The 22,854-nt window shown below is 53.0% G+C and overlaps 1 protein-coding gene across 2 annotated transcripts; it reads right to left on the reverse strand.

The window, feature by feature from the left end:
• Window positions 1–1,048: 1,048 nt before the first annotated feature.
• LOC123027126 (indoleamine 2,3-dioxygenase 2-like) lies at window positions 1,049–22,248 on the reverse strand. Of its 2 annotated transcripts, none has more exons than XM_044437584.1 (10): window positions 22,027–22,248; window positions 18,511–18,603; window positions 16,489–16,608; window positions 14,731–14,849; window positions 13,681–13,695; window positions 11,818–11,917; window positions 9,786–9,903; window positions 8,487–8,538; window positions 4,430–4,578; window positions 1,049–3,128 (listed from the first exon to the last, which is right to left on the reverse strand). In XM_044437584.1, exons 1-10 carry the CDS (start codon window positions 22,120–22,122, stop codon window positions 2,779–2,781), a joined length of 1,212 nt encoding a protein of 403 aa, XP_044293519.1. In that variant the 5' UTR covers window positions 22,123–22,248; the 3' UTR covers window positions 1,049–2,778. The 2 variants fall into 2 exon arrangements, with proteins under 2 accessions (XP_044293519.1, XP_044293518.1); XM_044437583.1 differs by having other exon boundaries at window positions 18,511–18,606.
• Between the last annotated feature and the right edge of the window lie 606 nt (window positions 22,249–22,854).

Below are 22,854 nucleotides of genomic sequence, written 5' to 3' on the forward strand. Positions count from 1 at the left end.
TGCACCAGCGACGCGGTGTGAGGAGGAGGTTCAAGTTGCGTCAAGGAGCGTCGTGGAGAAGCGAGACACGCCACTTCCCCAACGACCGTTTTTCTTCTGCGAGCCACAAACCTGCGGACTCAGGTCGCCTTGCACCACTCGAAACGACCGCAGCTGCGGGCCGAGGGAGCTTGGGCAACACCTGCCAACCCGTTGCTCTTCCTCTGCAAACCGCCTTGCTTGGTTGGGGAGTCACAGAAAGGCAGCAGGTTGCTAGCGGTTTGGATTATTGTGTTATTTTCACCTTTGCAAAGGGAGAAAGGAGAAAATAACCCGGCTGACACAGAAACAGAGAAACAGAGTGAGTCAGAAGGGGTCTCCTGGGCCATCTAGTCTGACCCCCGGCTCCACCATGTGCCTGTCTCATGCCCTGACCTTCAGGGCTATGCTCTTGGCAGAGCAAAGTGCTGTTCACTTTTGCATCTCAGGCATCAAAATGCAAGCGCCCCTCTTTAAAAATGAAAAAAGTAAAATAATTATGCGCTGCAGAAGGAATTATGTAAAAGAAGAGACTGGGGCAAATGTCTGCCGCCAATTGGCAGTTCAGGCAGCCGGATTGGGAATGCTTCCCATCTGATTCTCATGTGAGTGTGCCTTCTCTGGACTCGAGCTTAGCTGCAGTTTGATCAGACAGGCCACCTCTGGATTCCTCTGTTACAAAACGGATTTTCGGTCGATTCACAAACTGTACATAGGTTGGCAAAGGCCACTTTTCTCAGAGAAAAGATGGGATTGTAGCTGCTCCAAAGATTATTTAATTTCCCCCACAAAAGGCTTGCCGTCTGGGTCATGGGCAAGAATGTTCCCTTAAACAGATTGTTCAGTGACCAGGCTGCTTCAAGAGCAACGGTTACTTTTGGAAAGAGAGCAAATTATTTTCTGGTACCACATCGGTAGCGCCAGGTACACAACCCCAGGACCCAGCTAACTCCAGGGTGCTCTCTCAGACCATGCTGGGAAAGCTAAAAAGGGGAAAAAGAAACAGAGGCAAGTCTCAAAATGGAATGGAAAAGGTATAGGCAGAACTTTAATAAACAATAAAATGGTTTCTAATAAGGTCATGTCCCTAAAAAAAATAATAAATGGCACTCTTGTGTCCTCAAAGAAGTTTTCCTACAAAATACACTACTGTGTTATTAAAGTCCAACACTTTTTTCCTGTACCATTTTGTTGATTGCCTTTTATTTGTTTATATTTGGCCCTGCCCTGTTCTTTGTTTTATTTCTATGTTTAGTTAGTTATTTTTAAATTTATACACTGCCCCCTGGTCACAATGGATTGTCTAGGCAGTTTATGATAAGATCGATAATAATGAATGCTAAAAACAACAATAAAACCAATTATAATAAAATCACACTAATTTTAACACTAAACATTATCATTATATCAAGTAAGCAGGACAAGAAAGTAACATCATTAGTTCTCAAATCAATTAAAATACTCAGAGAAGAAAAATGTCTTCACCTGGTGCTGGAATGGTGCCCGGAGAATTTCTCTGGGGAGCCTATTCCACAATCGAGGGGCCAGCCACTGAGAAGGCCCTTCCATTCACCATCCCTTGTACCTCCTTCTGAGATGGCTCTTCGAGAAGGACCTCCTGCCCCCATCTCAATGGGTGGGTCTGTATGTGGGAGCAGATGGCCCTTTGGGTAGCCAGATCCTAAGCCATTTAGGGCTTTATATGGCCAGACAATCACGTTATGACATTTGCCTATTTATCCATCCAGCTCCAAGGTTTCCAGCAGGAATCCTCTCCCAACCCAGCCTAGATTTGCCAGGCACTGAACCTAGAAAGCAGCTCAGCAAAGAAGGTGCTTCCATGTCACTAAGTTACAGCTCTTCTCCCAGAGTTTTTACCAAGCAGGTGGGAGGAAAGAACTCGCCGGCCCCAGAGAAAGAAGGAAAGCCACAGCGGAGGCAGCTAAGCTACATGTTGCCTCAAATGCGCCGCACACAGCAATGCGTTTACCTCCGAGTAAGTGCATGTGGACATGCGAGGAATCAGGGAAGGCCGATCAGCTCCACGTAGCGCAAACCAGTGTTGAGGGTGGGGTGTTGCTTGGCCGGAGCCAAGCTGCAGACCCCTCCCTGAGCCCCAGATCTTTTCCCTAGTGCCCAGGGAAGGTTTTCGTTCAAGCATCAACATTTGTGGCTGCGGGGGAAAGAGACTTCCTTATCATGGGAAGCAAGAAGAACTGGGAGGGCGGAGAAGGGGGCTTGTAACGCAGTGGGGGCCATCGCAGTGGCTTGTAACTGAGAAGCAGCTCCTGGTTTGGGATGGTGGGTAGAACGTGATTTGTGAATTTAATGTACTTGAGATATTTTCATGAGAAACTGATTCACTGGTTTTGCCTTCCATGCAACTCAAGTACAGGCTAATTATTTCTAAGCTTGCATATACAGAGGAAAATTAGAACAGGCACAATTGATGAAGATTTGTCTACTATGGCCTTGGACCTTTGAAAAGCCAGCGATTCTCCGCTCCAAAGCCAAGCCTTCCCATATCACATCTCTTAGTTGCTTGGCCATAAGAAGACCTGAGTATGGTTCTAGCCCTCAAGGTTGTAGCTTTAGACATGTAACATGGAGGGGGAATGGCAACGGTCTTCAGCGGTAGCCCACCGCACCTCCTGCTGCCCCGCCCGGTCACCCCCCTTGCCACGTGGGTCTGCTAAAGATGGCGGCTTGTTTTGGCCATGCGAGGATGCGCTTCGTGCAGCTGAGAAGAAGAGCGAGCTTCTAGGAGGGGAGCGTGGCTTCCTCGGTGGCGTCTCGGACACTTTTCAAGAAGCTGAGCAGGCCTGACCCCCCGGTCCCTCTCCCCTCCAGGCAAGATAAGGGGTTGATGGACGAAAGGGCGGGCTTGTCCTTGGCGTTGCGGCCAGCGATGATGACGTACTTGGTGACCATGGCGATGTGGTAGGTTCTCAAGTCGGAGAGCGCAGCCACGCACTTGTTGTACGCCAAACGGAGCCGCTCGCTGCCCGAGCGGGACACGTGACGCCGGAGCGGGGGCGCTCGCCGGAGCTCCTCGATGAAAGCCCGGTGGGGCCGCGGCATGTAGTCCCTCATGCTGTGCAAAAACGCGGCTGCACAGACACACAGAAGGGTCACTGCATGGGACGCGGGGGCAGAAGGCCGGTGCCGGCGCCACGGGCGGGCAAGGCCAGCAGCGCCTCGAGCGGCCCCTGAGGGGACGCGCCACTCCAGGCCGCACCTCAGTCTTCTCCCTGCTTCCCATGCCTCCCTGTGCCCCCTCTGCGCTTCCCCATGAACTCAAGTGGGGCCCCCCCCCCGCCCCCGGCAAGGGCCTCCCCTCTCCGGCTGTTCCTTCCCACTGGAATCCTTGACCTCTCCTTCATCTCCCGCCCATCTCCTGCTGGGTCAGAGCTGCCTCCCAGGCGCCTTCACGAGTGCCTCTCCGTCTGGAAGCTTCCACGACCAGGCCTGCTTGCTCTGCCCCACCCTTAGCCTCCTGCTCCTCAGAGCCGCCCACTGAAGGTGGACCTCTGAGGGGCTCAGCTGGGCATCTCCAGCAGTCCAAAGGCTTGGAAGCCCCGGGCAAGTGCAGCTCCAACCAGGCGGCGCATAAAGCACATGACAAGCACTGCTGGATCCAACCAGTGGTCCCCCCAGTCCACTCACCCAGTGGCAGGCTGCTGCCCAAGGGAACCACCAAGGCCTCCGCCTGCCCAAGCTCCGTGGCAACTGGGCTATGCAGCTGAAAACGCCTCCAAAAACAGGGATACGGTAGCTCCCAGTCAGAAAGGCCGGGAGCCACGGCCCGCCTGCTCTCCGTGAGTCAGCCCAGTCCCCTCTTGGGGCCACCATCGCCACTTCCCGTGGCAGTAAAGAAGGGCTTCCTTTACCTGCCCACCCGTCGCCTTCATGGGATCACCCCACTGGGCTCTAGGACTATGGGAGTCGCAGGTGCCTCCCTCTCCGTTCCTTCACACCACGCCTCATTTCGCGCACCTCCCTCATCCCTCCCCTTCCTCGCCCTTTCTCTAAGCTACACAGCAAGTGGCTGCAGCTGCTCCTCGCAGGAAGGCTGCTCCGTGCCCTGGATCACTTGGGTTGCCCTCCTCTGTGCCCCCACGGAGCTCAGGCTGCTGGACGCCAGGTGGGCCTACCTCTCCGAGCCACAAAGGCAAGCCAGGTTAACCACAGGTTAACAGCTACCTGACCACAACCAGCGAGCCCTACTTCTCAGCTGTGAAACTCGCCTGGAGACTGATCGCCAGGCACTGATTCTCAGCCTGGCCTGCCTCACAGGGTTGTTGTGCTGCGAGGATGTAATGGAGAACAGGGGGGTCCTGCAAGGGGGGGCCACCTGGATTCCTCGCAGGAGGGTGGAAGGCGGGGCATTCACGCGACTACACAAGCTCACCGCTTTCCCTGCAGTGCTGGACGCCAAGGAGCTCGTCAAAGGCATGCAGCGTGGTGCTTTGAGCTGCGCTCCCCCCGGAGTACGCCAGGGGCTGATCGCAGAACCCCTCGTAGATCAGCCCTTCCGGCAGGGACGGGTTGTCCTTCCAGCTGGAAGAAAGGAGAGGCAGGGAGAGATTACCGGGGCACTGCAGGCTCCCGTGGGGCAGCGGACGCTCTGAAGGAACGTCTGCTGTTCCAGAGCACAAAGCCGCACCAGCAGCAGAATGGGGAGCTCGTTCTGGGCCCCTCCGTGGCCTCACGAAGGACCCCAGGCTTCACCCAGTGCTGGGGCGCCTTGCTCCTGCCTCTGTGCTGCGCTTCACAAGCACTTCTCCATCCCTGATGGGTGAGAACAGTGCGAGTAGCACCAAGATTGCGTGCCAGGCCGATTTCAAAAAATCCTCTGAGCATGTGCAGTTTTGCCATTTAAATCTGTTTACAGCAAAGTTGCAGTTGGTCCACAGGAATCACGGGCAGCTTCTGGCCGCCGCCACCCACCGCCCCGGCGGAGCTTGCTGGGCCCTCTTGGGGCTGCGGGCCCTGGACTTTGGCCATAAGGTCCGTGTCTAGGCACACATGCCCTGGGTGTCTCTGAGTGTATGTGGTGCGTACTTGAACCCGGAGCCTGTGTGTGCACACCCCGCCTCAGCTTTGGGTAGCAGGTTTGCAGGGAAGTTTGGGCAAGCTGCTAAAGCCGGGTTTTCTGACTGACTGCTTTCTGAAAAACATGAAATCAAGCATCTTTTGCAAAAGCCGATGGGGAAGCAGTAAGGGCTGGCTGGCTCTTGCCTAAATTGTCAAGTTTTACTTTAGACAGTCCTAGCCCGTTCTTCTTCTCCTGGGGTGGGCGGGGGGCCAACCTGTGAACCCAGGACCTTACAAAGCCCCGAGCCGAATGGCAAAAGCCCTCTGAAAGCCCCCAGGAGTTCAGACTCCTGGTTCGTGTGTTCTGTACCTCTCCCAGCAGCCTGCTGGATGGGCAGGAGAGGGCAGGAGAAAGGGGGTGTCGCAGAGAAAGGGGGTAACCCCTCATTCTCATCTGGCCCTGGGTCCATCCAAAACGGCCTTTGCATGAGGCCCCCGCCAGGAACAGAAGTCGGGTTTAGAGCTCTCCGAGTGACAGGCAGCCAGAGCACATGCACGAGCCCAGTAGTGTGGCGGTCCCTCCCCGCCGCCATGCGCCAGCTTTCCAGGCGCGTGTTTGGCACCACCGAAGGCGCAAGAGCACACGGCGCCGCCTGCCCCCAGTGAGCGAGGCGAGCCTCCGAGCAGCAGCGCTTCACCTTCAGCAGGTTCTCCGGCAGCGGCCAAAACGGAGCAGCCCGGGATGCCGGGCGGGAGCAGCCGGCTGCCTCTACAGCCTCCGCGTCCCCTGCCGGGGACGCATTGCGGGAGCCGCGCTTCCTCCAGAATCGAGGCCCGCGCGGCGGAGGAGCCCGGCCGTGAGCGCGCTCCTGAGCCTCCTTGCCCCCTGCCCCCCCCCCCGCCAGGTGTTGGCGAGACTGCCGGAGACCAGCAGGTCTATTTTTAGGCTGCTGTTTGGTGAAAACGGTCGCACACGCAGAGCGAGCGGCCGCCGGCGCCGCATTTGTGCCAAGCGGCGCGGGCGCTGTGCGGCGGGGCGCTCTGCCGTGCGGGGCCCTCTTGACCACCGCTCTGCTCAAGGCGAGGCGCCTTGGAGGAAGGCAGGGCCGTGCCCTCCGCTGACCGTGCGAAGGCTCGTCCGGGGCCGTGGATCGAGGCCAAAAGGTCGAGGATGGCGCAGTGCGGTGTGTCGGCTCGGCAGAGACCGTACTAGAGACCCTGGGAGGGCAGGCCCGGATGGTGGGCGCAGTTCAGGGCTTCCCCACCTCCTTCTTTTGTACGCGGGGAAGGGAAAAGGTGGAGGAGTAACAAACCCTCGTTCTCAGCACCCCTCTGGGCAACTGTGCGTTTGTTTGTTTGTTTGTTTGTTTGTTTGAAAGCTTTTCTATCTCGTCCCCTACAAATGGCTTACAATAAATTTCATTGTGAATGCCAGAGCGGCTGAGGAAAAGGGGCTTCCTGGGCCCTTCCAAGAGCATCACATGGGGCAGTGGGCCACCGGTCCCCAAAACCTCTCCACTCACCAGCAGCTCCTCAGGTAGGAAAGCCCTTCCCCATCCCCAGAGTTCCTAAAAGGGCCAAGGAATCTCTCATATTTAAGCTGCCCCCTTAAATATGTGCCGTGTTGCAGTGGAGAAAGATTCAATGGCAAATGCACAGGGATGCCTGGGCCGCTGTGCAGATTCCCTGAGGAAAGTAATTGTAAAAAGTGCTGCATAGGTAAGGTTCTAGTCCCTATTGGGCCATAAGGCTCACTCTGAGCCAGGTGTGCACTCTCAGCTCTGCCTACCTCACAGGGGGGTGGTTGTGAGGATAAAACAGAGCTATGCAAACTGCCTTGGGGTCCTCACGGAAAAGGTGGCAGTGAGGGAGAGGAAAATGGCAGCACACCGTGCTGGGGGGTGCCATTTTAATTTCCCAGAATGCCCCCGAATGGGTCTTCCTGAGCACCATGGGAAATTTTAAATAACAGGTCATATACACTCAGCCCTGCAGGATCTGCCGGCAATTCTCCAAGGCGCAAGGGGCCTGCCAGAGTCCAATCTAAAACGGCTCTGTGACGCTTCTCCCCCCGTCTCTCTCTCTCTCCGCCTCCCCTGCTCTAATTCTCCTTTATTCTCCTTTCTTTTCCGGGCCAGGCCGCATCACTCCTTAGTCCTAAAGGATATCACATAACCTACTTCCACTTACAATTAAAATCAGAGGCCTGGAAACCGAGCTCCCATTGCAGCCGTTCAGGGAGCCCGCAGTCTCCAAAGTGCAGGTCCCTGCATAGGAGCCAGGCTCCAGCCCCTTCTGGGCATCGTCTCCCCGCACACCACACCCCCGTTGCTGCTTTAAAGCATCCAAGATTTAATGAGGGCTTAATGAGGGAGTCCGATCAACTGGAAAGCAAAGAAAGAGCTTGATCTGGCCCCAGGAAAGGGAGGAAGTGCTTCTACTTTCCGTCACATTCTTTGGAACACAAGAGGACGTGAGGAGCGGACAGGAAAACCGTCACCTCTTCCCCCACTGCTCTTGCCTACGGGCCATGATCTATTTCCTGGCTGGAAAGACTTGCTCTGACATCTGGGCCAGCAAAGGTGCATACCAGCTTCAATAAGCAAGATTCCCAAGGAAAAAGACAGGTTTTGTAGAAGTGCGAAGGAAGGACACGGCTTGCTTGCTTGACCTGCCATCTGAAACTAAAATTATCCTCTGCTCAGCAATCGGTGGTGCATGAGGGTTGGGCCGTGGGGCCTGCAGCCCACAGAAGGAGGCCACGGGATGAATTTCAAGCTAAAATGTGCTTGTATTTCTGCATTTTGGGCCCAGTCCTGTGGCTGGAGGAGAGCTTTGAAAACTCCCAGTGGACCAACGGAAAGAGGGTCCTAGAGAAAAGCAAGCCCGAGGTTTCCCTAGAAGCAAAAGCCAGACAGATGAGGCTGCCCTACTTCGGCACATCATACGAAGGCCAGACCCCCTGGAGAAGACAGTCCTGCGGGGGGAGGTCCTCTCCAGGGAAGCAGAGAAGTCTTCTCTAGGGAAGGCAGAAGGCAAAGGGGAAGGCCAAATATGGGATGGATGGAATCCACCAAAGAAGCCACGGCCTTGAGCTTGGACGAGCTGAGCGGGGCCGTCGCGGGCAGGACAGCTGGGAGGGCCCTCGATCATAGGGTCGCCATAGCTGCCTAGGAAGGCCTCGGCAGTTATAGGTAGCCTATAAATACCTGTATAAACAAATAACATACACATATACATCAATAAATCAAAGGTGGCTTGATGGCATGTCACACACACCGGTGCCCTTTAATCCACCTACTGTTAAACTAGAGCCCAAGTGCATCCCTGAAAGAGATTTTGGCACTGCAGCTGAAAGGGGTTAACCACATCTGCCTCGGCTCCTTCTCATCAAACTTGTTCCTGGCAAAAGGAGCAGACCCTGTACTTACCCAGAAAAAAAGGTTCGTGTCACACCATAAAATACAGAAGGATCCACATAATCTGGGGTATAAAAAAACAGATTAATAGCTCCAGTCTATTAATCAGCCGATCAATTTTTGATTTCCCACACTGTGAATCATCTCTTTGAAATATTAAACTGGAGGATAGACAATTTCATGTCCTCCAGATATTTTCGAATCCAATTCCCATAAAGCTGGACCAGTGTGGCCGATGGGCAGGATATAATTCTAGTCGAAATCAAGTTGACAAGGAAGCCAAGTTGCTTTTTCACAATAATGCCTCTAGGCCTGCAGCCAAACTGTCGGCTGCTTCTTTCCAAACAATGCACCCCTTCGGGTTCCCTGGGCTCCACAGTTCCGGGTTGCAGGTGATTCCTCCAGCCCATTTAGCCTCCTGTTTCTCTTCCCCTTGGCCTGCCCGCTGCGTGTTCCAGCCCCACTTGAATGGGCTGCGCAACTTGGAAGCGTGTAAGGAGCTGACGCCTGTGCCACTTCCAGCACCCCCGGACATATTGGTGCAACCAAGTACCCATGCGAGGATCAACTGAAAGCTACTGTTCATGGGGGCCCTGGTCCACCCCGGCTTCCATTCTGGGTGTTGTGGGAGCCGTCCAAGGTGCTCCACGATGGAAGCGCGATGGTGCAGGTGGCGTTCAGCACTAGGACAGCTCCAGGACAGCTCAGAATGCTGTCGGGGTGCAGAAGGGGGCCGGAAACACGGGAGTCACCTGCGCCCTGCCTCTCCTGCTGCAAAGTGTTCTGGCAAATACTAGAAAGGGGGTTGATTTATTTATTAGAGTGGATTAAGGCCACCCATTGGCATGATGCTCACGACATTTCCCAGAGCTCCTCGTAGGAGTGGGGTAATGCAAAGGATGTTCAGCTGCACTCTGGCTTCCGAAACGGCACCAGGGCTTCTCCAACCAGGCACAGAGCACGGAGGAGCAGAGTGGGAGGGGCCAGAGGGCCATCAGGTGCAGGACTCCCGGCCCAGCTCAAGCATTCCTCTCAGATGGCTGTCCGATTACAACTCATGGGCATTTTCAAACCCTCTCTTGGCTCTATGGACTAGTAACCTCCTTTTAAAAAGGACGTTCCTCAGAAATGGACAACGGCACCCAATTACAGAGTATCAGGCTTTTCTGTGTTTCTCCGTCATTGCAGTTTGCCCGTCAGTCCAGCGCTCCAGTTTCCTCTGTTCTGCAAACTTCGGCCTTCTCTCCCCCTGTTGCTCTAAGAGCTCCCACGCACCACGTCCCGCGTCCAAGTGGGACGTCGCAGGCTTACCGTGCATTTTCTTCAGAGCTCTGGTCATGTCTCTGAGTGAGTTTGCCAGTTCGTGTAATGCTTCCTCCATGCTCCCGTTATCAAGTTGATGGATGGCGTTAACGGCTTGCACCATGGCCTAAGGGTGGAGGCAAGAGAGCAGCTGAGTTCATACCACAGAAGACGTCATTCGGCCTGGTTCCCGTGGTTCACAGTCTTTTACCGTTAGGTACACAGAGGCTAGATGGCCAGAGAGGCTCTGGCAGTTGCCACTCTTTCCCACGGGTTCTGTGGTAGGTGCGTACCATGACTATGGAAAACATGAGCCTGGGTTCAGACATTGCCACAATACATGGTGGTACAGAGAAACCATAGAACAAACCATGGTTTCTTAGCATGGTTTCTAAAGACCAAACTTACCCTGGTGAAATACTATGACGGGGTTCAGACAACACAACAGGCTTGTCATGTTGTCTAAACACAGCCAGAGAATTGCATGCTGGGAGTCTGTGGCTGAGTATGATCATCATTATTTCTTTTTATACATTTCCATAAGCAATCCTTACATTTCCATACATGAGCTTTCTGACCTATTCAAGATATCCCAAATTTGGTTTGTGCCTCACCCCAGAATTAATCCTTCAGCAAAGAAGGTGGTAAGGAATTCATTCTTCTATCCAGGAAAAATCCATAACCATATTCATCACACGATAATCCGTATCTTATTTTTGCACTGAAAAATCTACCACCCATTGGCAGTACATCCGCGTTGTTAGCCAGGCTTTTGCCAGCAAAATGTTTGCTGCCAGTAACCAAAACCCTTACGGCATATTCTCTAGAAATCTGATCTTTAATTTCCCCTGAAAGTCTGATTCAAGAAGTTCATGGTCATTCATAACCCATAATGTCTCTGAGACGATGTCTGAAGGCCACAGAGCAAACAGCCAAATACTTTGCTCTCCTCATTATGACAGGACTGTACTTAATGAATGAATTAAAGTAACTGTTACTGGAAAATAAATGGCATGGTTACTATTTCTAATGCAAAACTGATTGCTGATTTAATGTTGCATACATATGTTTAGTTTAATTCATCTTTGTATGATTGGTTGAATTGCATGTTCTGCTCTATTTATTTTTTATGCTATCATTTATCCTCGTTTTATTGTTTTGTTCTAATTGTGGTTTTTATGTATGGAAAGTGCACATCTTTTAATCCTGCAGATATTTGTTCCTGTTGTGAAAACTCTGCTGGAGAGGCACTTGAGCGTGACGGCTGGCGTGTCAGGCAGGGACCTGGCAGGTGTGAGCTCTGGTCCTGCAACCGTGAAGCTTCCACTCACAGACTCGCAGCCTAGCCTACCTCGCTGGGTTGTTGTTGCGAGGATAAGACTGAAAAGAAGAGCTGCCTTGGGCTCCTTGCAGGAGAACAAAGGGCAGAATATAAATGCAAAGTAGTGATAGTCTCACTGGGGTACGGTAAGGAAAATGGGTCATTATTTGCACAGGTAAATTGCTTAAGTGTGTGTGTGTGTGTGTGTGTGTGTGTGTGTGTGTGTGTGTGTGTGAAGTTCAGTCCTAATACATTTTTAGACAAATGAAACACACATCATCCTATATGTCATCTGCAATTGATATACAGTACTAAATTCTTATTCACAACATTGCTTAATTACACCAGCTCCACTGTTACCCCTCCTGTGAATATGTCATTTTGTTTGCTGTTACACGAGGATGTGGCTCCAGCCCTGCTCTGCCTTGGACTAGTTCCTGGGCAAGTGACTTTTAGCCTCACCAGCTTGACGTCTAGGAGTTGAGGGAATCGCCATACTGCCCATGGCGCCATCTTGTGAGAGTGCTCATGACACTTTCTCAACGTTCCAAATATGCTCACCAGCCCAAAAGGGGGAGGAGCCCACATGGATGGAGAGAGGGAGGTCTGCAGCATGGGGAAATTTGCATTTCTCCTGCCCAAATGCTGGTGCAAGTCTGTGTAAATCCCCTCCACGGCATCCAATACAAAGGATACCCTACGATCGGGGGCAGACGTTACCTTGATCCCTGGGACGGCGGCTTTCTCCACCAGGAAAGTGACCAGGATGAACCCTCTGGTGCTGGATCCCCCAGGAAGGCAGACAATGGGTTCCAGATTCCTGGGAAGACATTCACAGCCAACTGTTGGTGTGTCATTGCCTCGCACCACATCACGGACTGACGCAGATCCTATTTTTAATCTCAATTAGAAAGGAACCCTCTGGACAGATTCAAAACCATTTAAAAAATAAAGTATACACAATGGAAAACAGCCAAGAAGTGCACAATGACCAAGAGGAAAAGCCATCACATTTTAGAAGAGCACCTCCAAAATGCCTGGGAGACAAGAGCTGTCTTTGCACTGGACAGAGGTGCCAGGCGAACTCCCTGGGGAGGAGACACGCTGAAGAAGGCCCCGCAGCCGACAAGGGCTCTGTTCTTTTTGCCCCCTGCCTGGATTTCCACACCAGGGGCACCTGAAGACCCCGTGGCCTGAGCAGGGACGTGCAGGAGGAGGTCCTTCAGTTAGATATTCTGCTCTTTAGGGATTTCGGAACCCTTTCACTCTGGTGACATTTTGGTTTCAGAGCTGGGGAGGGAGAGACCCCCTTGCGGTATTGTGCCAAACATGCTTGGCTAGACCAGGAGAGACCTGCCTTGAAAAGACGGCACAGGTACCCAAGGACTGGCTTTTGCCACCTCCCAGGCTCTCTTAATTTACAAGATACAGGCAGAGAGGCGGGAGAGAATCTTCTCGTTAGTTTTTCTATGTTGCTTTTCTGACGCCCACTGAAACAGAATCCAAACATTTCAGGAAATGAAAACCACCATCAAGGAGTCCCAACAAGACACTCAAAGAGCTTGGTTAAAGAGAGAAGCTTTGACCCGCTTCCTGAACACCGGGAGAAAGCGGAGTGACACAACTTCTTGGGGAGGCTGCCCCAGAGTTTGGGGCCAACAGGAGAAAACCCATCCCCATATTCTGGACAAGCAGCTCCCCACAATGGGAGCACCTTCAAAAGACGCCTGATCTCATGAACAGAGCAGGTTCGTTCGGAGCGACTTTGTCTGGCAGGTAGCGCAGCCTGAAACCTTGAAATTGCTTCAGCCGAGCCCAGAAAAGACCTGGTGTCCAGTGTAGAGTTTGCCATTTGGGGTCGACATGATCACAGCCATGCATGAAGGCCGGTGGCCAAGCCGCTACATCTGGTACTAGCAGAGAGAACTGTGCGGGGTCCCCTGATCTTGGTAGGAAAAGGATGGGATTAAAATATATATTTTTAAAAGGACCCATCAAACGGGGGTCCTGCTGACATCAGAGACAAGCATGAATCCCGGCTGAGCACAAAGAAGCCGTTTCTCTTGCTAGCTTGAGTAACCGAACAGCAAACCCAAGATAGCTGCCTTGCTGATGAGAACCTCACGTGAACCCAGGATGTTGGCATCTTGCTCGCAGACAAGCCAGGGTTCATAAACTATATTCCTCTGGCTTTTGCCATCTGTCCAAAGAGCATTTGTTATTGGGAAGAATGAAAGTAGAACAAACCCAGAACAAAGCATGCATCCTGGTTCTCACTTGTGAGAGCAACCCCAGACCAGGATCCGGCATTTGGACAACACGCTACAGATGCCATCGCTCATTAGCCTCACCATGTTTGCTCCCAAGAGGAACCAAGTAGAAGCAAATGGACAGCCCCGTTGACAGAATCCTCGATTACCATCCCAGGAGAGCATAATCAAAAAGGAAAGCCACAGAAAACCACCTTTAAAAAGCACCATCATAAAAACTGAAACTGCTTGACTCAAGCAACTTAAAAGGTGACCTCAGCTATCCAGGTAAACTTTGAACTGCGAAGACAAACAGGGCTTCTCAGATACTTACTCAATTTCCAGAGCTCTTTGTGAAATCGGTGCATGAGCAGCAAACAGGAGCAGAAACAAAACAAGGAGAGCAAGTCAGTTGAAGGGCAAAGTCTACTCCGCAAGCTGCTGCGGTAATTTTCCTTTAACGCCAGGATCTCCCCAGGTGCCTCGTCTTTCTTGCAGTGGCTGCTGAAAGTCCCTTCCCATCTTTCCTTCCTCCCCAAGAAGAGACTTCTTATTTTGCTGTCACATCTACACTACAAGCCTGAATTGGTTTGACTCCCGAATGGCAAGAGAGTACAAAGTTTATCTTCTTCATCTGGCCAAAGATGAGGAAGAAGGGATGTGTTGGAGGGTCATAAGATCCTGCACTGGGAGAGAAAGTGGACAGAGGTTTGTTTTCCGCCCCTTAGATTATCAGGACCTGGGGTGATGCAGTGGGCCTGAATGGGCCAGGTTCGACACACACACAAGAGGAACCAGAAGCACGTAGTTACCCTGTGGAACGTGCAGCCATAAGGTGTGGGGACCACCACAAAATCAGTTGGCTTTAAAGGCGACTCGAGAGATCCAGCTTATAGTCCCTGCGGGGCCATAGAAGATCCTCGTTTAGACAGGCTAATGTTGTAAGGGCCCACCCCCACGGCCTCCCAGCATTGTCCGAGGGCCATAGGATTTTTGGGGGTCCCAGCTCCAAGACCCTGTGACCTTGGTCCTGGGACACAGGCGGTCAAGCCCTCACCTGCACCCAACTGCACCCAAGTCGCAGCTGGGCCTCTGAAACGGTGACAAGGGGGTGTCAGGATGGGGAGAAGGAGATGCTGGAACCGAGGCCTTTGGCCTGCTCCCACCAGTGCCCCATCCTGCCCCCCGCCTCTTCCCCAGCACTTGATCTAAACAGCTGAAAAGAGCCATCCAGAGAAAACACACCGTGCAGTAAAGATAAGTGCATTCAGAAGCTCACACTCAGCAAATTTAGGAGGCCTAAACGGTGTCCCGAGCACGAGACAGCTCAGCTTCGCTCTGATTTCCGTGCGCTGAGCACAAACCTCGTTCTGCTTGTATTTACCCACAAGGATTCCTTTTCTTCCAGTTGACTAAAATCAAATCCGCATGAACCAGGATCGGGGGCAGCCCGAGCACCCGGGAGATCTCTCCGTATGGGATGGCGAGGTTCCGCGGCAAGACCTGAAAGACACGAGGCCCGCAGCTGGGTCAAGTTCTCCGAGCAGGCAGTCCTTCATTCGCTGTCATGGGGATGCCGCCGGGTTGCGTCGAGTGGGGAGAGGAACGGCTGCGTTTCAAGGTTCGTACCGTGTCTTTCTCTTAGAGCTGCCCTCCGGCGCATGTGGCCACATGTGTGGAATTCACACAGGGACCCTGGCACTCCGTATACCATGGCAAAGGGCCTTGAGGCACACTCTTTATAAAACAAGCTACATGGTTACCTCCATTTTGCCGCTGAAAATGGTGGCTTGAATGGGGCAGTCCATTAGGGTCCACCAAGGCCTTGATCCCTCAGGATAAGGCTTCACTTTATTTATTTATTTATTTAAAACTTTTTTTAGACTGCCCCTTACTGTAATCTCAGGATGGTTGAACAGTAAGACAAATATAAAATAAAACACAGCATCCTAATCAAATTCTTAACCAATCAACAATAAAACCCATATTAAAATAACAGTCAGACCTTAAAATATTGGGAAAATTAAAAAGGCTTAACCTGGCACCGAAAAGAATAAAGTGACGGTGCCAGGTGGACCTCTCTGGGGAGCGTGTTGCATTATCGGGGTGCCACCGCAGAGAAGGCCGTTCTCCGGGCAGCCACCCTCCTGCTCTCCTTCAGGGAGGGCTCCTGGAGAAGGGCATCTGCCCAGACCTGAAGGGGCAGGCGGGCACAGGGGCAGACATTGCCCCCTCCGGAGTGACTGCGCCCCGTGGCAACCCACTGGTTCCAGCTGGACCAGCCTGAGTGCCCTGGCCACGTTCAGGGCAGGCTGCAGGCCGAGATCGCGGCCTTGCCTGATGCGCTTCCGGCACCGCCCTGCCTGTGCCACCGCCCTGCCTCTGCCTCCCAACCCGGCCCCCCAAGGAAGGCATCCCAGGCGTTATTCTGGCCATGGATCCCTCCCACCCAGTTGTGTGGACATTCCAGACCCCCAGATCTGCATCCAGTGAGGAACCCATGCAAACCCAACCTGGACATAATCAGCGCCCATACAGATGACCTGGATCGATGTATCCAGAATCTGTGGGCTGGGTGCATGGCCCTTGCCATGGCCATAAACTCAGGGCCAGAGGACGCTCACCACCTGCAGGACTGGGGCCTGTGCCCACACCGCGCAGGACCTGGGGTCCTTTGCTCTCGTGGGCACCCTGGGCAGTCGCTCACCCTCCCGGATGGTTGCTGGGGAGCTTGGCTGGCAGGCGCTTTCCCATCACTTCCTCCCTAACGAGAAGATGTACAGTGCCCTCCAGGAATAACTTGGTCACCAAGGCTGGATATGAATGTTGAAGAGGGGACACTTCCATCAATTTCCATGTGTTTACCGCTAAGTCCACCTCATTTCCTCATTCATCTTCTTAAAAGAGGGGGGAGGGGAAAGATCTGCACAGAAATTGGCACGGATGCACCTATTTGTCAGAAGGCTTTTCCTCACAAAATGCACGGATGACTGCGTGTTGATGTTTTCTGAGTTCCTTTGACCAGCCCAGAACTGCAGAAGCCACGAGAGAGCTAAGCACCAATCTGCGACAGGTACATTGGTCATTATCAGGCCCCAAAGACCAAACTCCTGAGTCCGCCCAGGCCAGGTGTGGGTTGTACCTTGGCGATGCCTGTCTCTCCTTCTTGCCAGACGTAGCCCATCGTGATGAAGCTGAGAATCAAGCGAGCCAAAGAGACCTCCCGGTGGCCCTTGAGGTACCGGCTGCTCAGCAGAGGCATCTGTTCAGCCAGGAAGGCATTAGACAGAGACAACAATGTCGTTACGACTGTTTCTTCCAGCCCTTCTCCCATGGAGTGCCTTCCTTGTTGTGAAGGCTCAGCCAAAGAACTTCGCTTTGATGCCATCCTCCTGCTTAGCATCCCCTTGTGATGAAGCCGTCCCATAGATCCTGGCAGAGCATCTCAGGGAGAGCATCGGGGTGGAGGACTGCCTCTCCCAGGGCTTGTAGGCACAACCAGGAGCTTGGAGGAGACATCCAGCTAGAGGCCCTCCCTCCCTCCCTCCCTCCCTCCATCCATCCATCCATCCACCCATCTCTCCCAGCCTTCCTGGAAAACCCCAGGGTGGCTGACCTCCTCCCCAGGTTCCAACAGCATCCCTGGCTAAGGCTGGAGAGGGCAAACAAGGTGAGGCTTCTACTGGCCAGGGAGAGGGAGGAAGCGGCACCGATCGGCGAGGTCCCAGCCCCGGCTTCTCCTGCCCTTGTTCCCAGGCAATGGAGTGAGTGGGACGGGTTCGCTCGCTCTGTGCTGCCACCTGGCTCTACATAGCAAAACTGAGAAGTGCAGGGCTGCAAGTGCCCCATTGCCCTTTCCACTCGGCTTGGCAGGCCGCAGAACAGGCAAGATCACTGTCTGTGGAGCTCTACCTATTAGACTTGCACTGGGAAAAGCCTCCGATTGGAACCCGCTGGTCGTCGGGGTTCCTCTCCAAGGCTGGGGGCACTGTTAGGGCCTCTTCCAGTCGGATCCCCCCACTCCCCTGCCCCCGCCCGCCCCCAGCACCACGCAGGCTGCGCTGCGAGGTCACACAGGCGGCCTTGGAGGGTCTCGGAGAGCTGCTCAATGCCGCCTTCTAGTCCCGGAACCCCTCTGGAAAAGTCTTTCTTTGGATGTTAATAAGGTGTATTTTACATGTGCCTCCTTGAGAACCCCTTGAGATGAAGCAAACACGGAGGGAGGGGGAGTTAATTCATAGATTTGTCCAAGGCCCTTGATCTTACAGAGCCTGATGCAGCAGTTTTAAATAGCGACACGCCGGAATTTAAATAAAGCAGACCAGGCACACACAGGAATGGGACCTGCAGGTGGCTTCTCTGCTGTGGCGCTGGTGACCTCTAGTGGAGCCCGCGTGGCACTGCAGGGGACGCAGCAGGAATTGGCAAGGGTCTGTGTCCCTGATGGATAATGTAAGAAGCCCCAAGCATGCTTCCAAAGGCAGTCCGCGACCGCGGCAGATTACAACGGTTGCTTCCTTTCCGGCTCGCAAATAAGTGCTCAGGCTGCCTAGGATACAGCACGCTGTTCCACCCAACCGATCCCGTTTCATAGACTGGCACAGGGTGCAAGAGGGCCGCTCTTCCATGCTGCTTTTCCATCCACAGGATAAAGATAAGGACTAAATTTATATAGTTCATAAAATCTAGCATATTTTAGATTATGGTTTGTACTTGCCGGGACTGAAACCTTGGGAGTGGCATCTTGAGACCCCAGAGTCACAAGTGCCAGGCAACTGCCCAATTAGCAGTGGTTGGAGGAAAGGTGTTTGAGCAGAGAGGGAGCACGACCAACTGGGGAACCCGGAAGGCCGGGGTGGCACCCAAGAGGGCCAGATTCGGTGCCCAGACCGGAGGATCCTCCCCATAATTAACCCAAGGCACACACAGAGGTTCATTCTGTGATCTAAAAGCAAGCACTGGAGATGCCACCAAAAGCATGGGAGAAAGGGCAACACGAAGGCCTGAGTCGAGAGACACACCCCGGCTGCTTCCTTTGCAAAGGCGGCATCGCTCCCCCCGCTTCGCCTGGCGGAGGGGCACAAGGGGTGTGGATCGTTTCTGCTATCACCTCTGCCTTTCCCCCATCGCCTTCCTAAAATCAGACATGGTGAGAATTTGGTACCTTGTCCACCTGTGCACGAAGCTGATGGCTCTCGATCAGGGAAGGCAGGTTGTTGGCAATCTCCATCCATGGTCTATAGAAAGGAGGGAGCTCCTGCTGTGGAGAAGAAGCAGCAGCAGAGAAGAAGCAATTCTCACTGAGCAAGGTCCCTATAGATCAGGATGTAGGCAAAGAGGTCCAAAAGAAGCCTGCACACCTTAGGATCTTCCATGCCAAAGACACCCCCGCACACACACCCAGCTTTTGCCACGAACAGAGCGGAGGGGGGTGTTCTCGAACAGCCGGCAGGGCACAGTCCAGGGCTGGCGGGCTGCCGAAGGTCCAGGTGCGGTTCACGCGTCCCTTCAGCACATTTGGCGCATGCCTTCCTGCCCCCCTGAATTAAAATGCTTTGGACCTTTGAGCTCCACAGTGATCCAGGGAGGTGGGCTATGCTGTGGGGAAGCCCTCATTATGGCCTATGCAGCCGGTGGCGAGGCTTGGGCCGAGGTCCAATATCACATCCGATATAACATGCAGCCTCGAGGCATGAAGGCAGAAAACATGAGCAAGGGCCGTGACCACACACCTGCCCCATTTATATGCAAAGTGTGTGGGGGGGGGTGGACTGTCCATGCAAATGTGTGCAGCAATGGGGAGCGAAATGCCGCCCCCTCTCCCTGCTATTTTCCCCACGTTCATCCAGCACCACAGCTGTGCGGGAAACCTAGGGCTACATGCGGCCCTCGGAGCCATTCCGAAGTGCCCTGCATGTGGCTAGTCCAGACCTTGGTGAAGAAGGATCTGTTAAAGCGCTGCCCTGTCAAGCCCGTGGTCGATTAAACCAGTAGAGGAAATGGAGCGGCTTTCACCCGCCCACCTGACAAACGCCCATGTTTAGTGCCAAGAACAGCTCTGCCTCTGCGGCCATCTCTCCAGGGTGCCAGGTGCCCATGGAGAGCCTATGTGGGCTTGTGGTTCAGAAAGCTGGACTGCGACCCAGGCAGTCGGGTTCTAGTCCCCGCTCAGCCATGGAGCCAACTGGGTGGCTCTGGGACCGTCCCCGACTTTCAGTGCGACCACACGGGGTTGTTGTTGTGAGGATAAGATGAAAAGGAGAATTCTGTGAGCTGCCTGAGAAGGAAAAAAGGTGGGATATAAAGGCAATAAATAGGCAATAAATATGAAAATCCACACCGTGTGGCCTTCACAAGGTGACATATTTTCATGCTTCTTTATGGTTGCTGATCTTTTCACTGTTGGGCAGATCAGTCATTCAAATACTCCTCTTCCTTCTCTTCCATCCCTACAGTTCCAAAGGTGACTTGCTTTGTCAGACTGTGGATCAGTCTCAAGAGTCAGGGTGAGGCCTTGGGCCTGTGGGGAAGGCTGAGAACTCCTTCACAAGGACAACGGGGCGCCTGAGCTTCGTGGGACCTGTCCGTGGTGCTGAACTCGTCCCCTGGAGCACCGTGGATCAACCCCACAGAGGGGACCCACTGACTCAGCCCTGTTAGCTTCTCTGGGCTGCGAAATAAATATGGCGGCTCCTCCCACTGCCAAACTTCTGCACACGCCTTATTTTCAGCAGAACATCCCAACGGATTGTGCCTTGCATTAATCAGCAAGACCCGTGGGTGCCGTTTTTATTTCCCACCCGAGGCTCAGAAAGTCTGAAAACAGGAAGAACATGTTTCTCTTTCATTTCTACCTTTTTTTTTTTTTCTTTTAGGGTTCTTTTAAAAAATCTGACAGAAATAGGAGCAATTTTTCAATCATGTAACAGTTTCTCAGCTGTTTTAGGGCTTAATGAAGTTTGATCCACCGAGGGCCTTTGGGGAAAGAGAGCTGTGCCATTTTAATTATCTACTGACAACTGATGTGAATCAAATCACTTATTATATAACCTCTTTGCCCGAGACAATCCCAAAGCTGCAAAGATGTTTCTGAAGAGGGTTGGCTGTTCCTTTTCCTTCCATTTGCTGGTGGTGTTGCAGGGGAGAGGAGTCTTCGTGTTTCCCCTGGCATGTGGTATTTTCCAGGCAACCTCTCCACTCATCCAGGTTTTAAGAGGTGTTTACCTCTTTGATATCAATAAGAGCCCTCAGTATAATACTCCTAATTGAAAGTAGTCTTTCATTGCAGGGAGGCTAATTTTCCTTCCTTCTAAATCAGCCTGAATTGCATTTCAGGCCTGTTTTCTCTCTTCCTAAACATTTATACTGGGAATTGCCTTACTTCCTGTGCCATTATTTTCCCATATAATTGATTGTGCACTGCACAGAAATCCTGATAGAATAAATATTAACAAGCAAATGTGTGCATAAATGCAGAAGACATGTGCCAGCTGTAACCATATGCGTACAGTCCCCAATTTTATCCCTGCCACCTCCGATTTAAAAGGAGCTGATTTGGTGGAATGCTGCTTCCTTAGCCCTTCAAGACCACTGCCAAATAGTGAGCCGGGTGGAAAGGTGCTTCGCCTCAGGCCGCTGTTCAAGAGCTCCCTCTCAATAGATCACAGCCCAGATTAAATTAATCAGTTTATAGGAGAGCACTTGGGAGGTGAGACTTATGATTTGATTACAGAACTCCCAGACCAGGAAAGTGGATCTTAATCTGATTGGACTATCTATAATGCAGTCCCAAATACGATCTCACAGACTCTCAGCCCAACCAACCTCACCGGGTGGTCGTTGTGAGGATAAATGGAGCTCTGTCCGCCACTTTGGATGCCTCACAGCAGGAAAAGAGCAGATGGACACAGTGCAGTAAGAGTAAGACAGGCTGTTCATCTGGAAAGTCCAGAAGGCTGGGCGGGGATGCAGGTGGGCTTCGGCCCCTGCACCTGCTGGAAAGAGGATGGCACGCTCCTGGACTGCAGCTCTTCTTCTTCCACGCTGAGGCTCAAGAGCCTTACCTTCAAGATCCTGTGAGGGTGACTTTCTTAGCTGGATTTGCGACGGGGCGAGACACATCCCTGCAGGTCTAATCCGTGACTAATAGCCCTGAGAGCCACAGAACCTCCAGCTTTCAGGAGAAGCACATCTCTGAGTCCCAGTCGTGAGGAAGCAATGAGAGGAGAGGACCGTCCTCTCCAGGTCCTGCTTCAAGCTTTCCTGGGGGCAGCCAGACCAAACTGCTCTGTTCCCACGACCACAGCAACCTTCCCCCACCGTGTGCTGTCTGCATGAGTTTGATTACAACTCCATCATCCCCCAGCCAGCATGGGGTTGCTGGGAGCTGTAGTCCAACCAAGTTGCAAGGGACTAGGCTGGGGAAGATGGCCTAGACAATACCCATAGGAGGTCCTCACACCTCCATGTACTGCAGCCCGTGCCTGAACACCTGGAGCCACACAGAAACCGTGTCCACAGACCTGAATTCCTCTTCTACCATTTCCCCATAAGATGCCAGATTCCCTCCTCTTTTTTGCTCTCTTTCCCAGCCCCTCGTGAACGTTCACGCCAAAGGACCAACCTGGTCTCCTCCCCACCACCCCAGCAAGCCGCAACCGGCTGGAATGGCCATTCCTACCAGTGGATTCGGAAGAAGGAAGCCGTAATCTTCAGAAATATGAAATCGGCGCAGGGTGAGCAGTAGCCCCTCTTTGGCGCGCTCATTCGTTTCCATCTTTGTCCAAACGTGGCCAGCCACGGGGCCCGCTGTAGAACCACGGGACCTGCTGCTTGCGGGTGGCTCAGCCCCTCATCCTGGCCCGGCCTGACCACAGGGACAGCCTGTGCATCGCAGCTGGTATGTGCTGACGCTGCAGGTTTGATACCTACGGGATCGAACCTTTGGCCTGGGTGTAGGATCCCCGCTGACCAATGGCCACTGCAGCCGAGTAAACATGAGTGAAGGTTGCTGATAAGCCTGTCAGCAGGTCACACGCAGAAGGGGAAAACAGTTCAGGAGGGATGGGGGTCCGGAAAAGTGAAATACCAACGGCAAAACGGAAAACGGAGACGGGGGGATGGAGAAACCAACCCGGGAGGCTCTCCGATGATAGACTTGTTAAAAAGACATGTGCAGAAGAGGGGAGGAGGTCACATGACTGGGGAAGCCTGCCAGGGTCCTCATCCATTGCAGCTTTTATTTTGAGCTTCGGAGCAGTGGTCCATGACGCTGGCCTCCATCTCTTCCACCCACCCACCCCCATGGATGGCTCCTATAAAGCCAGAAAGATGAGCTCAGCTGGGCAGCCCAAATCTACACAGAGAGTTCAAGGAGGGCTTGATGGGGCTGAAACGCACGAGTTGCAATTCAACAGGAAGTGCCGCATCCGGACGCAAAGCACGCTCAGAACAGCAGAAGACGAGAAAAGGAGCCTTGGCACCTCCCTGGATCACAAACAGAGCAGGG

The sequence above is a fragment of the Varanus komodoensis genome, unplaced genomic scaffold (assembly GCF_004798865.1).
Source record: "Varanus komodoensis strain SLA01 unplaced genomic scaffold, ASM479886v1 scaffold30, whole genome shotgun sequence".
NCBI lineage: Eukaryota > Metazoa > Chordata > Lepidosauria > Squamata > Varanidae > Varanus > Varanus komodoensis.